Source organism: Acomys russatus, chromosome 25 (genome assembly GCF_903995435.1).
Source record: "Acomys russatus chromosome 25, mAcoRus1.1, whole genome shotgun sequence".
Taxonomy (NCBI): Eukaryota; Metazoa; Chordata; class Mammalia; order Rodentia; family Muridae; genus Acomys; species Acomys russatus.
The window spans coordinates 11,814,520-11,826,917 of record NC_067161.1 but is presented as its reverse complement, the minus strand read 5'-3'; the positions used below and the strand labels follow the sequence as shown (position 1 = coordinate 11,826,917).

Here is a 12,398-nt window from a genome sequence, read left to right as displayed (position 1 = left end):
TGTCCAGGCTGGCCTTCTTGCCTCAGCCTCCTGAGTGCTGTCAGCACAGAAGAGCTGCCTTCCTGTCATCCTTGCCTACACTGCTGGCCCAGGCTTCCTCTGTGGGTCAAGCCCCACCGGTCACCTAAGATGCTGCTTTGTTATGGTCACTTTCCTCGGCACTTTTCAGCCTTTGGGAACTTTGGGAAGTTCTTTGCTACTATGAGACTGCAGTGTCCTGTCACCCTTGGTTCCTGGCCCCTCTGTGACCACAGATCCCTGGTCTTGCTTTATCCTTATCCCATCTTCATTCGTGAGTTCCTGGTGGCGGAAAGCCAGTGAGGGCCCAAGGCTGAGGTGGGAAGAGGTCCCCTACGGTCCTCAACTCCTGGCCTGGAGACCTCCCATGTTGCCGACCTCTTTAGCGTGGCTGCAAAGCTGATGTCAGCAGGCTGGGATGTTCCTGCTTGTGTGGAATAACTTCCGAGTCCCACCCAGGTGGGACATATGGTGAGCATGCTGCTTAGGCACATTATCTAACAATCTCCGTGGGCAACAGCATTAGGCTGGGTCCAGAAGAACCAAGCCTAAGACAGACAGGCAACCTCTGGCTAGGCAGGCAGACAGATGGAAGTGGCCAGCCAGGCCAGCCCGTGGCAGCATCAGCTAGAATCTGCAGAAAGGGCTGGGGGCAGGGAGCAACAGTGCATCTCCAGCCTAAGTGCTTTTCAGGGGCAGCTGCTAGGGTGTGGGTACCCAAGGGGCTGCTGCCTAGGATGTTGCTGAGAGGCGGGTCCTGGTGCTTGGGTGGAGGTGGAGAGCCCCAGCTCAGGGCTCTGCAGGGAGGAGAGGCAGAGGAGAACACTGAGCTGGGGCTGCATCTCCTCTCCACATGGGGAACTGTCTGAGGTGGCTATACCTGACTCCCGGGGACCAGGTGAGTGAGAAGCTGTGGGCTGGGGAGAAGCATGTTGTGAGACAGCCTGCATCCCAGCTGTCTTAGGTGCTTGGGAAGATGCCTTAAGGTGAAAGTGCAGTCTCACCATGGTACTGGGCCCCGAAGAGGGCCTTCTCCAGGCCTCAGTTTCCTGATCTGTAAAATGGCTTGCTTCCTCTAGGCTTCCGGGAAAATCGTATAGCAATCCGTAAGTAATTCTCTGTGGGACTATTGTCCCATAGACGAGACTGTATGCAGGTGTAAAAATAAGAGTGTGGGGGGGGGGGACTATAGACCTGGGGACGAGGGATGGGCTGTCTACAGGGGCTTAATATGGGACAGTTGATCACCACCTAGAGTTCGGGTGGGGGGGTGGCGGCCAAAGTCCTCAGCACAGTTCATACCAGGTCAAGAGGAAGGCAGCAAACACACTCCCATCTCTGCCAGATAAACGCATGTTCCCGAAAAGCACTGAGTATGGGGGACAGGATGTTTGATGGACAAACACTTCCTAGGTGGGGGAGGGGTCACCTACTCACTGGCCCCAGAGACCTAGGTTCCCGGTATGTCTCTTTAAATTCTTATTTTTGCCTGTTGCACTCTGGGTTGGGGCAGGACAACTTTGGGGATCTAAATTCAGAGGGCAAAGACAGAGCAGGCAGAGCAGTCCCGGTGGGTAGAGGGTGGGGTGCATCCTTAGGAAGGGGCGCAGCAGCCCCTGCGCTTCCCCTCTGATGTCTGAGCCTGGACTCTTTCTCTAAGAGGCTCCCAATTTCAGGAACCTCACAGTGTGCCATATGCAGGTGTCTAAAAAAGTGGTTCCTGGAACAGAAGCCAAAGGTGCTGGCGCTACGGAGGTTGGCCAAAATGGAATAAGATAGGAGTCCCAGGGACTCGGGGCGGATTGCCTGACTGTGCAATCCCCACTCCGTGGTCTTCCAGGGTTTCTGGGCGTCCAGGCAGGGGCCTAGCTAGCGGGGCTTGGGCTAGGGCGGGGGCAGCCAGGAGGGGCGGGGAAGGGGCGGGCGCGGGGGCGGTGCTGCAGCAGGAGCAGGGGCCAAGGCCATAGCCGAAGCCGGAGCCGGAGGCGACGTGAGCTGAGCCGGGAGCCACCGAGGCCGCTGCCTGCTCTCCCGCCCGCGCCTCCGCCGCGTCCGCGCTCCAGCCTGCGGGTGGTGTGAGCCGTGGCCAGTCAAGGCCAGCCAGGGGGCAGCGGGTGCCATGGCCGCGCCGGAGTCGCTGCGGCCCCGCCTGTGTCGCCTGGTGCGTGGCGAGCAAGGCTACGGCTTCCACCTGCATGGCGAGAAGGGCCGCCGTGGCCAGTTTATCAGGCGCGTGGAGCCGGGCTCCCCAGCCGAGGCGGCCGCGCTGCGCGCCGGGGACCGCCTGGTTGAGGTCAACGGCGTCAACGTAGAGGGCGAGACGCATCACCAGGTGGGTCCCTGCGCTGCGCCCCGCCCCCCGGTTCCCTCCCGGGGGCGCGTCCCTACATCGCTGGTCAAGATGCCAACGACCACCCTTCTGCGTGCCTCATGGTGGGACCCAAGAACGGTTCCACAGGGACCTGCTGTTCGGGTGTTGAGGTGTAGGACGTGGCCGGCCAGCTGGCCTCTTGGTGAGGAAGCTCAGTCCTGCACAAGCGGGGGAGGGAGGACATCCTGGTAGGGAGCCCCCCCCGGGAGCCCCCCCCCCCCCCGCACTGCGGCTACTCTGGCCAGGGCCCTGGCTGCTTTTGCTAGTTTTGGCCTCCGTGTGCCATGGAGGGGGAGGAGGTGGCTAAGGCACCTTGTGGCCTTGGTATAGATGCCTTTCTGTCAATGTGTGAGTATGTGTGTGTGTGTGCTTGCAGGTCTCTCTGGGGGTTATCCATATGAACACACTACTCAAGTGTTTGGGCAGCGGATGAAAGCACACTTGCGGCAGTGCTGGAATGTGTGTCTAGGGTTGTGCGGACACATCGGGCATGTGTGCTGCCTGCCTGTGTGTGTGTGTGTGTGTTTGTGTGTGTGTGTGTGTCTGCCTGCCAGCCTGCCAGCCTGTCAGCCCAGTTATACCAGTGCACTTCTGATGGGCTGGTGTGTCTGGGTCTGGTGGAGGCAGCTCTTGCGGCAGCATGTTCCTTGGTCTCAGAAAGAGCCTCCCCCTGAGAGGCTGCCTGGTCCTACAGAGGTAGGTCACTGTCCAGCGCTTGCCTGCTACAGCTGGAGGAAGGAGAGATGGTCCCACCTCTGGAATGTCTGTATCCCACTGAGGGGTAGACACACCTAAGAGCTTGGCCAGGGTCCAGCCCTCCCTCCATCAGCTCTCTTCTGGATCTTTGGTACCAGCAAGGCTGTGACCTACCTGAGTGGTCAGTCCTGGGGCCTGGAGAAAGCTGAGCAGTTCTTGGCTGGGCTAAGAGTTGAACTTCTCTCTCTCCCGGGGGCCTGCTTTCTACCTACCTACAGTGACCACTGGATTTGGTTGTGTGCTGGAGGTTTTGGGAATTGGAACCCAAAGGCTGGCCCCCAAAAGCAAGGGTCAGACGGGCAGAGTTGGTGTCACCTGCAGTCACTGGAATCCACATGTGTATCCCAGGTTTCTGGGGTGCTAATCTATAAAGACATTCACATAGAGCTGCATTAGACCCTGTCTACTGCTCAGAAAGATGGAGATGGGGAGGGGATCGGGGAGCCCGGGGGGGGGGGGCGGTGGTAGCAAATCTGCAACTCCTGCTCTACTGACACTTAGATACTGTGGTTCCCATGCCAGAAAGTGTCAGGGTGCTGGGATCCTTCAGTTCTCCTGGCTGTGGGGAGAGAGGACAGCTGCTGAGGGGCCTGAGTAGGACCTTCTTATAGTGACAGTACGTGATGTCCTGTCCTAAGTGGGGATCCTGTCTCTTCACCCCTAGGCTGGGAAGGGGTTGTTAATGCTTCCTGCCCTTCAGGTGTCCAGTGGGCCTGGCTCCCTTTGAACTCATCCTAACAGCCCGCCTGCTCCACGGCGGCCCAACTGCACTCCGAACGCCACAGGCACCCATCCGTGTACATGGACGGCTGTAAAGTCACGCCTTTTCCATTGCTGCGCCCGCTTACTTGATGTATACGAGCACCTCAGTTGGAATCCCTAGGTCTTTGCCTCTTTGCAGGTCCAGCAGGAATGGGTTTCTGGTCCTGGCCTGGAGGCAAATTCGAGTTCTAGAGCTTTCTCTATGTTAGGTTCACTGTGTATCTCCTGAAAAAGAAACAGGCCCAAATACTCACAGGTGCCAACAAAGACACTGCTCTCTGCAACACCTAGACCAAACAGCAGACACAAAAGCACACAGACACACACACGATAATCATGCACACACGCGCGCGCGCGCACACACACACACACACACACACACACACACACACACACACCACACGCAAGCACGCATGCACACATAGAACAGACTGAACTCCTGACGCCCAGCCGAACAGTCTGACACTCCCATCTGGCTGCTCCTGGCTGCTTCTTCCTCTCTTCACCTGAGCTGAGTACAAGGCCACAAGAGGACCCTGAAGTACTTGCAGCCTGAGCCTTAGCTCCAGGGAGAAGAGGGAGGGAGCTACTGGAAACTGGGGGTGGGGGGTGGAGCCCCGCAGGCCTCTCAGTCCAGCTACCCACCCCGGGGCAGGCCAACCCCTGCCCTGCTGTCTGTGAGCCTGGGCCTAGCCGGGGAGTGGTGCCCTATCGAAGCGGTGCCCTATCCATGTGCTGCCTAGGGTGCTGGCTGCTGACCCGGTCCTGCCACCCAACCATTCCAGGTGGTACAGAGGATCAAGGCTGTGGAGGGGCAGACTCAGCTGCTTGTGGTGGACAAGGAGACGGATGAGGAGCTCTGCCGGCGGCAACTGACCTGCACTGAGGAGATGGCCCATCGAGGGCTTCCACCAGCCCACAACCCCTGGGAGCCAAAGCCTGACTGGGCATGCTCAGGCAGCCTTGGCTCGGACACTGGCCAGAAGGTATGGTGGGCTATGTCTGTGGGAACAAAGGGCCTTTTCCAGAACTGATAATAGTCTTCACTGCGGTCACTTCTATAAGCCCCTGTTTCTTCTTCGGGCTCTTTTCCTACCACACTGACCACTCTCTGGCTGTTGGTGACCACTTGTGGTCACTCTTTTGCCTTTATTTGCTCTTCTTGAGGTTCTAGTGGCCAAGGAGCTCTGAGAGGAACTGCAGGACCACCAGATGACCAAGTGTCTGTGTTAGCTATCTGTTGTCTTAGGTTTTGTCCGTGTCTTTGTGTGAGGTATCCGTGCACTCTGGGGTTTTGGGTGGATTCGATCCTGCTGCAGGGACAGTGCTGTGGTGGGGGTGGGAGTTGGGAAGGGGCTCCAGGGGCCCAGTTGAGCTGTATGTGGATCCTCATAAGAAGCTTCTGCATGTGGATGCTTCTCGTGGCTCCCCCTCCCCTAGGGAGCCCCTAGGTGCTGTTGGCCCCTGCAGGGTAGCACCTCCCCTTTCTCTCTCCCCTTCCGGGATAGGAGACCTGGAAGAAACAAGGGAAGGTCTGTTCCTCCTTCTTCTAGGTAGCCACCTAGGCAGAACCTGGGGCAAGGAGGAAGGGCCTGAAGCTATTTGCTCTGATTCTTGGAGGCACCGGTGTTACTGTCTCTTACATCTCGTAACTATTATTTGAGCCAAGGGGTTCCCCACATCCAACTTTGAGAACCATTGGTTTAGGGTTGGTGGAGTGTCAGGTCTGAAATTTCTGGATGTGTTTCAGACCTTAACATTTACCTTTGACCTTACCCAAAGTCTTCTGCTTGAGCTGGTTAGGCCTGTGCTGATGATCCCTGTAGGACCTGTCTGGAGGTTGGGAGATGACAACTTCCAGTGGTAAGACCAACCTGGGCAAAGGTGTGCGCTCTGAGTCTGCTGGATCCTTTTCCTTAGAGCCCTAAGGACAGCTGTCAAGCCCCGGAGTCTAGATTCTGCTTTCTGGCTGTTCAAGATCAGGAGTATTTTTTGTTGTTGTTGTTGTTGTTTTGTTTTTTGAGACAGGGTTTCTCTTTGTAGCCTTAGCTGTCCTGGACGCCCTTTGTAGACCAGGCTGGCCTTGAACTCACAGTGATCCACCTGCCTCTGCCTCCAATTAAAGGCGTGCACCACCACGCCTGGCAAGATTAGGAGTCTTTAGGAGTCTTGTGGGAAAAAGATGGTGCCAGGCCCACCTTCCTCTGGCTGGGGACTAGGAGTCTCCCTTTTTCCCAAGCACCCCTTTCTCCTCCTTAGGAAGAAGCCCCCCCTTTGCCCCCAGGCGTGTGTCCATTCATTTAGAAGCAAACAGCTCAGTTCACCTTCCTGTGGAAAAATCCACCCTGGGGCCTTATCTGGAGATGGGGTGGCCCAGGCCCCTTGGCTGTGGGTGGGTCCTTCCCTGTCACTGCTATTTCAGGCTTGGAGGGGCTGCAGGAAGCCCTAGGAGGGGGCTTCCTCTGGGCGTATTTTTAGAGGGACAAAAGGGGGTACAATGAGGCTGTCCCATTGTAGATGGGTCAAAGCTAGGGACAAGAACTCTAGGAGGTAGAGGAACCCAGGGCACAGTCCTACCCTGGAAAAGAAAGAGGAGCTGCATATTTGACCTCTACAAACCAGGCTTGGGAGACAGCCTGCCTCAGGCTGGGTGTGGGAGCCTTAGAGGGGCGTGTCCTGCCCGGGGTCCTGGTGGCTGGACCGACCTGCGAGGCTTACCTGCCTCTGCTCCGCTGCAGGGTGAGGGTTCCACTAAGTGACCGCCATGGGAGGTTAGGGCCTTCTCATCTTACTGAACCTGTGTTCTCTGTCCCAGCCTGTGGGATTAGGGGAGGTGGGACAAGAGAGAACACTGAGAGGGTCTGCCCCTCCCTTTGGGGGTGGGAAGGACTGGTGATTCAGTCCCAGGCCATTCAGGGCTGGGGGTGGCTGCAGCTGCAGCGAGCTGACTGTAGCGGTGCCGGCAGGGACAACCCTAAACAGAGACCCAACAGCTAGCAGTGCCAGGGACAGGGAGGTAGTGATAGACCTTGCCTTTGCTCCTGCCTTTGCTCCTGCCATGTCTATACCTTCTGGAGGACTTGAGGGACTGAGTTAGAGCCGACAAAGCTCTGCAGGTGGTGGGTTCATGGTGTAGAACAAAGTGACAGCAGGAAAGCTTTTGGGACCCCCCCCATTCCTGCTGTTCTCTTTTACCTCCCCTCCCCCCCCCCCCCCATCCACTGTCTTCTGTTCTCCAGCCAAGGTCTCCTCCCGGTCTCCCCTGCCCTGGGTCCTGGAGCAGGGCAGGGCCTCCAGCAGCTTCCTTCCTTCCTTTCTTGGGACGGAAACCTAGCTCGCGGGGGGGGGGGGGGGGGGCCCGGACAGGGGAGGGGGCTCAGTCACCACCCTGCTACCCAAAGTGAGTCAGTCAGTCCCTATGTCCCCACCCATCCCCAGGGATCCTGGGTCACAGTGGGAGGTAGATAAGTGCCCTGGCAGTCTCAGCTGGCCCAAGAGCTCAGGCTGCTCCAGGCATCTACTGCCTGGCATTGCTAGCCCACCTCCCATGGCTCGCTCCAGAAGTACCCTGCCATCGCCGGCCTCATCCCCAGGAGCCCCTCCACTGAACTGTCAACAGGGGCTTGTTCAGGTCAGGTGGGGGCGGGGCAGAGCTGGGCTGTCAGGACCCCAGCTTTAGCACAATCTCTGGGGAAGGGACATGGGACTTGGGGATGTTTGTACATGCAAGAGGGACCCCAAGAAACAATGCGGGCCTTTCTCTGCTGGGGCTGGTGAGTCATTATCTGGTGGGGGGGGGCAGAGCCTGGCTCTCAGGGCACCCCTATATCAGCCTTTGTCTGGTTATAGGCTCAGCGGGGTTCCTGGGGGCTTGCCCAGCTCTGTGGCTATGTGTCTCAGAGCCCGTGGGAGCCAGAGGGCCTGTCTGAAGAAGGCAGGAAGTGTGCTCAGGGCTAGAGCTGGGAGAAAGAATTCCAGCAATGCACCCCTCCCGCTCCTCGCTGGGGCACCCTACCCCCACTTGCATGCTCTAGCTGCCCCCCCCAATCCCACAGGCTTGGGGGTGCCTTACAGTCCTTGTAATTGAGGGTCTTGTGCCAGGCCTGGTACCATTTGGACTCTCCTTGTGGCCAGAGATGTTTTAGGCTAGTTGCTAAGAGGAATCTTTTAGCCTGTTCTGAGAGGTGGCCATTCTGGATTGAGGCTGGGGATTGGCCAGAACAGGCCCTCAGGAAGGCGGCTTCCAGTTTCGTGGCGGCAGTAGCTTACCAAATCCTGCTTCCCGTTTGGGAGCCCCAAGAAACCCAGCCCTGTAGACTGCCACAGAGGCCGTGGGAAAAGGCCACAGGGCAGTGTGGTGGACATAAGTTTGCATGTGTGGGTGGCTGTGTGTGTTCATGTTGCTTGTTTACGAGTGTAAGCTTGGATGTCTTGTCTCTATGGCCACATGATGTGGCCTTGCCTCCTAGGACATGACTTTATGCCAGGACTGGTCACACATTTCCTCATATTGTTTTGGCTCTGGCTTCTGCCTCTACTTTCTCCAGCCTCTCTCCTGTGAGCTAGCCTCTGGCTGTCCCAGGCTGAGAATTAAGGTCTCTCAGGGCCTTGCCCCAAAGCCCCTATATCTGTCCCTTCAACTGTGTCTTTGAGAGTTGACAAATCTATGCAGGAGGGTTCTGAAGATCTTTGAGGCCTTAGAACCCTGAATTCGGTCTAGCTGAGCCCCCAGGGGACAGGGGACCGTTTGTTTAAGCTCTGTAATTCTTGGTGTAATGGGGCAGATGGGGCCTGGGTACCAAGGGTCAGCAGAAGGATCCAGATGAAAATCCAACTGGGCTTTGGGATCAAGGAAGGGGTCCTGAGTCAGGCTAGACAAAACGGATGTTGAGATTGAAGGGCCATCCCAGAACCCTGAAGCTACCAGTGGCCCTGCATGGAAGGATGGACTTCTTCCCGAGGCTAGCTGTGACCCGTGGACATGGATAACACCGCATTTAGGGCTTGGAGCTAAGCATGGTGGTTTGTGCTGATAATTCCAGCACTCAGAAGCTAAAGCAAGGTCGGGCAGTGGTGGCACATGCCTTTAATCCCAGCGCTTGGAAGGCAGAGGCAGGCAGATCTCTGTGAGTTCAAGGCCAGCCTGGTTTACAAAGTGATTCTAGGACAGCTAGGGCTGTTACACAGAGAAAACTGTATCCCAACAAAACAAACAAACAAACCCAAAAAAAGCTAAAGCAAAAAGGTCACCTTGCGTTATCAGTTTGAAGCTAGCCTGGGTTAAAATGTGAGACCTTCTTTCCAAAACACCAAAAAGGGGAAGAAAGGGGAGGAGGCCAGCTGGAGTGTTCAGAGGTATTCTGGATTGGGGGAAGACAGGTGCCTGAGAATTAGAGATCTGCCCTGCTCCAGAGTCCCTCAGCTACCAGACACAAAGGGGTAGGAGCAGTGGTGGAGGGTGAAGGAGATGCCCCCAGGCAGTACATTGTCACCTGTACTCACATCCAGAAACCTGAGCTGCCACCTGCCTGCCCACCCCGGCCACCGGCCCTGTGTAATTGGGCACCAGCAGCTGTTGGCCATTCGGCAGCATAGTCTCTGGCTTGGCCCCTAGCTGGGGTAGGGGGTCAACAGGCTGGCCCCTGCCTGCACAGCCACGTGGCCCAGAAACCTACTGCAGGATGCCAGAGGTAAAACAAGGCAGCTTGGGGGCAGTGGTGGGGGTCCCTTGTGGGTACCACAAGCCCTTCCATGTTGTGGGTTAGGAGGCATCCTAGCTGAGGAGTGGCCATCAGCGGCCTCTTCTTTTTGGGCCATGGATGGGGTGGGGGCAGTGGCTCCAGTTAGTGTTGGAATTCTAAAGCAAACAGCTGCCACAACAGCCCAGGGAGCCTTTTGGGGAGCTTGAGGAGAAAACAAAGCATCTCAGGCCTCCAGGGCACCAGCTCTACAGAGGGAGGCAAGGACAGGAGGGAGAGGCCAAATCTAGAAGGCACAGACTTGCTAGGTCCTGTGATGGGACCTTATCCCATCTGGTTCCTTCTGTATCCCCAAGCTGTGCACAGTGACCCCCCCTGAACCCTTCCACAGCTCCAGCCTCTAGCTATCTCATTAGAGTTTTACATGTTTTGGAATAGGCTTTGTCTCTAAACCCACAGCTGAAGTGTGTTACAGGCAGCTTCACTAAGCCCCTCACTCACGGGCACAGTGTTTTCTCAATGAAACCTGGGGTTGGCCCCTGGCAGCATAGGGCTGGGAGGCTGCGGGTAGAGCCTGATGCCACCTCCTTTGTGTCTACAGGATATCAACGGGCCTCCAAGAGAGCTGCGTCCCCGGCTCTGCCACTTGCGAAGGGGACCCCAGGGCTACGGGTTCAACCTGCATAGTGACAAGTCTCGGCCTGGCCAATACATCCGCTCTGTGGACCCAGGCTCCCCTGCTTCCCACTCAGGCCTCCGTGCCCAGGACCGGCTCATTGAGGTATCCTAGGTCCCTGTGTTTGTATCCATATGTCCCTGAGTGTCCATGTCTGTCTGGGCCCTGGGTCCCTGCAGGAGGAGGGGAGACACAGGGAACCTGAGCTGGCACTCCTCTTGCTGCCTCGGCTGGTGGTGGCTTCGATGAATATTTGATGGCACACCTGGCCGGGTGGCACTGGGCCGACTGGGCCCCTCAGGCCTTTCTGACCCTGTGTGGGTGGTGGCAGGTCAATGGGCAGAATGTGGAAGGGCTGCGCCATGCTGAAGTTGTTGCCAGAATCAAGGCACGGGAGGATGAGGCCCGGTTGCTGGTGGTAGACCCTGAGACTGATGAACACTTCAAGAGGTTGCGGGTCACACCCGCCGAGGAACACGTAGAAGGTAGGCTACTGCCTTAGGGGCACAGGGTAGGGTCAGTGCAGCCACTAACATGCTGTCCCCACAGGTCCGCTGCCATCACCAGTCACAAACGGGACCAGCCACGCCCAGGTGAGAGGGTGGGTCCAGATAACTGTAGGCGTACCTCTTGCTCTGTGTCCCCCGACATGATAGTGGCTGTTTCTTCTGGAGACCTTCGCCCTTGGGGATGTACCGTTGTGAAACCTATCTGGCCTGGTCACCTCAAAGAATACCCACTGTGCTAGCCAGGCCTGATGGTATACACCATTAATCCCAGCATTTGGGAGGCAGAGGCAGTCAGATCTGAGTTCAAGGCCAGCCTGGTCTACAGAGTTCCGGGACAGCCACAGCTACATTGAGAAACCCTATGTCAAAACAAACCAGATACCCACTGTGGATCCTGTATAGGGTTAGCACAGGCTCGAGACACACAGTGTGGGTGGATACTGGGGTCCTGAGCCACCTTGCTATGCTTTCTTCCTGCACGATTACTGGGTAGTCTTCAGTCCTCACCTTCTTGGGCCGCCACCAGCCCTGGCTGGACAACAGCTGACATTCCCATCATGACTGGCCAGGTTGGACCTCCCCATCCATCCACTGCTATGTGCCAGCCCTGGCTCTGGCAGTGACACAAGTGTGATGCTCACCGCTGAACAAAGGAATAGATGCAGCTGTTCTCTGTGTGTGTGTGTGCTCAAGAGAGAACCTGTGCATGTGTGTGCATGATCTGGGAGCACCGGGATGGGAACACTGAAACCACAACCCACCCTTGGTTTCCTAGCTCAATGGTGGCTCCGTGTGCTCATCCCGAAGCGACCTGCCAGGCTCAGAGAAGGACAATGAGGTAACTGCTCACACACGGGACTTCAGAGGCCTTGGGAGTGGATCTCTGTGGAGATACCTACCAGGCCAGTGGGGCTACCACTTCCAAGAAGCCTCTCGGGCTAGTTGCTTTAGGCCCAGAGGTGGCCTCTAGTGTAAGTTCCTGGGGAAGGGTAGCTGCCAGGGGTGTATGGCTCACTGTTTGCACCTCACCTGGCCCCCAGGATGGGAGTGCCTGGAAGCGAGACCCCTTCCAGGAGAGTGGCCTCCACCTGAGTCCCACAGCAGCTGAAGCCAAGGAGAAGGCGCGAGCGACTCGGGTCAACAAGCGGGCACCACAGATGGACTGGAACCGGAAACGAGAGATCTTCAGCAACTTCTGAGCCCCTCCTCTGTCTCTCCAGGGGCCCCGGGGTCTCTTCCTGCACGGACCTTGGGCCTTTCCAGAGCTCCGGAAGCCTGAGCAGACTGGAGGGTGGTGGTATCACACTGCCCAGAAACCAACCCATGACCCCATGACCCCTTGTCTTGTCCATTGGGTGCTGCGGCTGTCATAGCAAGATGAGAGAAACCCGGGGCGGGGGGGCGGAGAGGGAAATAGGGAGGGAGGGAGAGGGGGAGGGAGAGAGAGAGAGAGAGAGAGAGAGAGAGAGAGAGAGAGAGAGAGAGAGAGAGCGCGAGCAAGCCAGCCAAGACAGAGAAACAGTGAGAGGGAGGAGTTGTGCATGGTGGTCTGCCAAGGGCCTTTGCTTTTCTGCCTCGGGCCTGCTGACTGAAAGGAATTCATGTTT

At 57.2% G+C, this 12,398-nt stretch overlaps 1 protein-coding gene across 2 annotated transcripts; it reads left to right on the top strand.

Moving 5' to 3' along the window:
• The first annotated feature begins 1,970 nt into the window (after positions 1-1,970).
• On the top strand, positions 1,971-12,172 carry Nherf2 (NHERF family PDZ scaffold protein 2). Of its 2 annotated transcripts, XM_051167559.1 has the most exons (7): positions 1,971-2,350; positions 4,693-4,893; positions 10,208-10,387; positions 10,614-10,767; positions 10,832-10,875; positions 11,567-11,629; positions 11,832-12,172. In XM_051167559.1, the coding sequence occupies exons 1-7, from the start codon at positions 2,138-2,140 to the stop codon at positions 11,988-11,990; spliced, it is 1,014 nt and encodes a 337-aa protein (XP_051023516.1). In that variant the 5' UTR covers positions 1,971-2,137; the 3' UTR covers positions 11,991-12,172. The 2 variants fall into 2 exon arrangements, with proteins under 2 accessions (XP_051023516.1, XP_051023517.1); XM_051167560.1 differs by lacking the exons at positions 1,971-2,350; positions 4,693-4,893 and adding an exon at positions 7,428-7,538.
• Positions 12,173-12,398: the final 226 nt, after the last annotated feature.